Below are 6,046 nucleotides of genomic sequence, written 5' to 3'. Positions count from 1 at the left end.
TATTAAATGACTTGAAATGACTTGAAACATTAATAGTAGGACTTGTGACTCGACTTGAGACTTGTTGGTCTTGACTTGTGACTCGACTTGGGACTTGAGTGCTTTTGACTTGGGACTTGACTCGGACTTGAGGACAAAGACTTGGGACTTGACTCGGACTTGCAAAACAATGACTTGGTCCCACCTCTGGTTCCAACTATTAACTTGTGACCAGAAATTCTAATTTGTGTCCACAAATGTGCACACAATATCCATGGTGCAGAGGTAGAGCGGTCGACCTCTGGATGGAAACTCGCAGGTTTGGTTTCCGCTTTGTCCGCCTAAAAGTCGAAGTGTCCTTGGGCAAGACTCTGAACCCCACATTGATAACCGTGGTTATGGGTTGGCGCCAGTGTTTGGCAGCAAAGCCGCCATCAGGTGTGTGAATGTGTGTGTGCAGGAATGAATGGGACTGTGTCTGTAAAGTATTTTGAACCTTGAAAGACACCATTAAAGAGACAAATAATTATGCACAATTTACTATTTAAATGCTAATATGTGCAAAAAAAGAATTGTTCCCTCAAATTAATAATTGGTGCCCATGAATGGTCAGCAATTATTATTTGTTCTTTTAGTTTATATTTATTTTATATATTTTTTGTTTTTATTTTATATTCTTTTTTTAATATCATGTCCAGAGCTCCAGGGCTTTACAACAATCATGGCCTGAACTCAACTGACCAGAAACCAGATGAAAGACCACCAAGTCTAAAATGTAATAATAATAATATATTTAAGTTTAAAAAGTGCCTTTCAAGACATTCAAGGACACTTTCCAAATAAAATATCCAATTAAAATTGAATTAATCAGATACAGGGTAGAAAAAGCTGAATAATACATGATAATTTAAACAGATCTAAATTTAAACAGTCTGTGTTCCTTATATTCTGCTACGTTTTGAGCATTCTGTTTGTTTTACCCTCATTCCTTTGTTTTCTGTGCAGGGCTCCGCCCTTTCCTAGAAGGCTCCACCCTCTCACCTGTTTTTTTGTTTGTTTTTTTCTATGGAGTGGTGCACAGCTACCTGCACATTAGGTTGATTTAAGTGTATTTAGCTCATTATTTGTGTTGGAGTGTTGCTTTGGTTTTCCTGTGTTTCATTGGTCATGCTGGTTTTTGAGTTCTGTTTCGTTTGTGTTTTTGCTTTTTGCTATCCTTCACTGTCTTTTCCTGATACAACATCAAATGGGAAAGAGTTCCAAAATTTGAGGACATTGAAGCAAATATCTCGACTTCAAGACGACGTCACCTGGACAAATGAGAACCTTCACCAACCTTCTAGTGTTAGCTTTAGAAAGCTTGAAAACAGCATAAATGATCAAAGTGTAAAAACATATCAGACTGTTTCACTTGGTCTACATTTCATTAGAGCAGAAGACATCTGTGCTGCCATGTAGTGTTTGGTGACATCAATGGAGAACAATGCAATCAACCATGGAGGCCGGTCTACTGCATCTCCACCAAAAAGACATGCAGCTTAATTGGCTAAAAATGCTTTTCAAAATAAATCACCAGAAAATTAATCTCCAACTTCATTACTTTGTGTTGGACTTTCAGAATAAAAGGATTCATTTTGAAAAGTTTGTAAGTTACAGCAGCTCAAACATGTTCAGGAGTCTGGACCAGATGCATTCAGCTCAAACCACACGGTGCAAACAGGAAGTGGAGTTATTAACAGGGTTGGCATAACCACAACATCCTGATTTTAATTTTGATGCAGCCACAAAGTCAGCCGTCCATCTACAAGTTTCATGTTAGCATGTGAATGACCTGCAGGAGCTTCACATGGGTCGAGTTGACCCCAACCACGCCGCCTCCAGCATCTTTCAGGGCGGAGGGTCAGTCATCTCTAATTATTTGCTTTCAGAGGCATAAAAGTGTCTCAAACGGTCTGTAATAATCTGCAGGCTTTAGATGTTTTTTTACTCTGCAGAACACTGGAGGCTCGCTACAGCAGAAGATGGAGGGTTAACCCAGATGAGGGGCCCCCGCAGCACCCCTCCCTAACTCATTCCTCTCTCAGCACACATGAACAGAAGAGCCTAATCCTATTTGCATTCATATTAGTTCCTGTATCGCCATCTGAGGACGGTCTGATTTGAATTCTTCTGAGGGCAAAACAGCTTCATGCGTGATATCAGTATCTTCAAAACTCACAGCGGTGAAGAGCTGCAGAGGACGCTCATTTGGAGCGGCTTCAGACCAGCGAGCATGCACATGCACCACAGACTCATGCCCAGCCTGCTCCTTCACCTGAAGAGCATGCAGCAGTGAATCCTGCAGGAGGGTTGTGCTCCATCCAACAGCTTTCAATGTACTGACCCGGCAGACAGAGATCCACTGAGCAGATTAACTGTTTTGCAGCCTTTCAAATGGTTTTATCTTTTAATCTAAAGTCACTTCTTTGCCATGTTCTGCTGGATTTCTATCTTCTTAACCTACAAATATTGTGAAAGAAAGCCAATGACAGGCAATGAGGCATAGTCACACTGAGCAAAAAACTAAGAAAGGAACCAGTTAATGTCCAGTGAAGGAGGTCAGTAACAGTGAGAGTAATAAAAAAAGAGGAAAAAGTAAAGATAGAAGGACTTTAAAAGCCTGAGGAACTGATGATGGGATGCTCTTTTATGGTTCTAGCCCCAACCTGAAGCTAGAATGTAGCCATAAACATATATATCACTGGACAGCTTGACCCCTCCCTCCAGGCATTCCAAAAAGGGAGTACCAGATGGCTCCAAGAGGCCAAAATCGCATAGACTTCCACTGAGAAATACATATTATTATACAGTCATTATATTTGTCAGAATAACCATTCTTGCTCTGATATATTTTCTTAACATCTTCTTTCTAATCCTAATTTTTTAATGATTTTTTTTATTTATTGTAGCTATTCAATTTATAAATTGACCAATCAGAAGCCTCAGAAGTTTGTGGTGCCCACTGGCCCCACCTCTAATGCTTGATTGACAGGTTATCCTGAACCACTTTCAATCGACTAGGAACAAGCTCACCACTGATTGGTGACATCAGTTGCCCTAGAAATGTGACTCAGACTGACTTGGATAGATCACTGACAACTGGCTCCAAATGGCGGCGCCCGTAATCCAACAACTTGTTGCTCAAAGACCAGGAAACAGCTGTGGAGGAAGAGGGCTGACCATTCTGAGAGCAGATTTTCATCTCTGTCCCAAAGACCAACTTACTAGTACATCAGGCCTCTAGTGGATATTCAGTGATCTGTCCTGGGTTTAGTTACTTTGACTTTAAAACCAGCTTTGAACAGGAAGTCTAAGTGATGTACCTTTTTTGGCTCTAATTTCCCATCAGGCCTTGTTGTGTCTGCACTCACCTCCTCTGCCTCAGTGACGACCAATGCTGGGACCCCACCTCCTGACTCCTCAACTTCTTCCTGATTGGTTGTAGCAGAGGTCAGGTTGGACTCTGAGTGAGGAAGTGTGTACAGTTGAAGTTAGAGATTAATTTAAAAAAAGAAAATCTGTGAAAATGGCAAAAGAAGAGAAAAATGAGCATTAAAAACTACAGGAGGAGCCACTGATCCTGGAGTAATAACGTGTTTGTCTTTTTAAAAGTATCAGTTTTTTTTATTGATTGTCAGGTTCATACGTCTGCACGTGTTAATTACTGTTTTCTCAAACTTTCTCGATCAAACCACCAACGACTGCAGTAAACTCTGAAGCCACAGCTCCATGCTCCACCTCTGCTACTCGTCATTTCTTTAGTCCTGATCGCATCGCTCCGAGAGCACAGAAGCCTTTAGGTGTGATCACACTTAAACCAGGACTTCCTGTCGTGGTCTCCTGATGCACTCTGACCTACTGCAACTCAGAGCAGCTCTGCAGTCTGGACTGGAGTCTGGTTTCTGTTTCTGCAGAGCAGTTTGAAGAACTGATTTAAGTGTGCCAAACAGCGGGCTTTTGAACAGCACAAATTCTCTCAGTGCGTCTGTACTCGTTCAAACTGAACAGATATTTTTTAATCTAAATAGTGTGGAGCCCTGGATATAACGTAATAAACAGTCCCAAAAATTAGCATATTAGTATCTTGTTGGCATAAGTTAGTATCTTGTTGGCACAAGTTGGTATCTTGTTGGTCCAACTTAGTATCTTGTTGGCATAAGTTAGTATCTTGTTGGCACAACTTAGTATTTTGTTGGCACACGTTAGTATCTTTTTGGCTCAACTTAGTATCTTGTTGGCATAAGTTAGTATCTTGTTAGCATAAGTTAGTATCTTGTTGGCACAAGTTAGTATCGTGTTGGCAAAAAATAGTATCTTGTTGACACAAGTTATTATTTTGTTGGCATAAGTTATTATCTTGGCATAAGTTAGTATCTTGTTGGCACAACTAAATATTTGGTTGGCATAAGTTAGTTTCTTTTGGGCTCAACTTAGTATCTTGTTGGCATAAGTTAGTATCTTGTTAGCATATGTTAGTATCTGGTTAGTATAAGTTAGTATCTTGTTGGCACAAGTTAGTATCGTGTTGGCACAAGTTATTATTTTGTTGGCATAAGTTATTATCTTGGCATAAGTTAGTATCTTGTTGGCACAACTAAATATTTGGTTGGCATAAGTTAGTTTCTTTTGGGCTCAACTTAGTATCTTGTTGGCATAAGTTAGTATCTTGTTAGCATATGTTAGTATCTTGTTAGTATAAGTTAGTATCTTGTTGGCACAAGTTAGTATATAATTAGCATAAGTTAGTATCTTGTTGGCACAAGTTAGTATCTAATTAGCAAAAGCTAGTCTCTTGTTGGCACAACTTGGTATCTAATTAGCATAAGTTAGTATCTTGTTGGCACAAGTTAGTATCGTGTTGGCACAAATTAGTATCTTGTTGACACAAGTTAATATTTTGTTGGCATACGTTATTATCTTGTGGGCACAAGTTAGTATCTTGTTAGTACAAATTTATATCTTGTATACATGCACTAGTATTTTGTGGGCACCAATTAGAACCTTATGGGCGCAAATTAGTAACTCGTGGGCACAAGTTAGTATTGTGTGCACATGAACTAGTATCTTGTGTGTACAAACTAGAACCTAATGGGCATAAGTTAGTACCTTGTTGGCACAAATTAAAATTCTGTGTACATGAACTAGTATCTTGCGGGCACCCAATAGGACCTAATGGGCACAAATTAGTATCTTTGCACACAAATTAGCATTTTGTGTTCACAAATTAGTATCTTATGCTAATAAAGTAGTATCTTGTGCTCATAAATTAGTATCTTGTGCACACAAATTAGTGTCTTGTGGGCACAGGTTAATATTTTGTGGGCCAGTTAGTATCTTGCTGGCACAACCTAATATCTTGTGGGGACAAATTAGTATCTTGTGCACCCAAATTAGTATATTGTAGGCACATGTTAGTATCTTGTTGGCACAAATTAGTATTGTGTGCACACAAACTGGTATCCTGTTTGTACAAGTTAGTATCTTTTGCGCACAAATTAGTGTCTTGTTGGCAGAAGTTAGTATCTTGTGTGAAAAAATTAGTATTTTGTGCAACCAAACGTGCTAATCTAACATCCACTCACCTCTTTCCGCGCAATCCTGAATCTGCTCCTCTTGAACCAAATCTTGAACCAGACATTGAGAGGACATCTGTCCGCTTTGCTCATTATGATCCTCTGGGTTATTTGGATCTTTCAACAGTTCTTCAGGGCCTGGCTGGATTCCTTCATGACTCTGGTCTGGGAGGGCCTCGGACTTCTCATTCAGAAAGCTCAGCTGAGGAGAACCAGCCATTCTGGGTCACCTCTGAAATGAGAAGCATATAAATAAATATTGTGTGTAAAAAGAAAAATTAAAAGAAACAGAAAGTGAAAACAGGAACCATTTATTTGACAATGAGCAGCAGACGGGTTTCAAAATAAAACAGGAAGATCACACAATGCACTTTTATTTAATAAATTAAGGGTACTAGACATTTACAATATCAATAATTAATGTGCTCCTGACTTGCACATTTGTTTATAGTGTA

At 39.4% G+C, this 6,046-nt stretch overlaps 1 protein-coding gene across 1 annotated transcript in view; it reads right to left on the bottom strand.

The window, feature by feature from the left end:
• Window positions 1-5,716, bottom strand: part of LOC112151890 — a gene marked incomplete at its 5' end in the record, with an annotated part of 24,143 nt that extends 18,427 nt beyond the window's left edge. Inside the window, 2 exon segments of the mRNA XM_036212511.1 lie at window positions 3,390-3,481; window positions 5,601-5,716. Of these exon segments, the coding sequence (XP_036068404.1) occupies window positions 3,390-3,481; window positions 5,601-5,716 (208 nt within the window).
• Window positions 5,717-6,046: the final 330 nt, after the last annotated feature.

The sequence above is a fragment of the Oryzias melastigma genome, linkage group LG6, assembly GCF_002922805.2.
Source record: "Oryzias melastigma strain HK-1 linkage group LG6, ASM292280v2, whole genome shotgun sequence".
NCBI lineage: Eukaryota > Metazoa > Chordata > Actinopteri > Beloniformes > Adrianichthyidae > Oryzias > Oryzias melastigma.
This window is presented reverse-complemented; position numbering and strand designations above follow the sequence as displayed.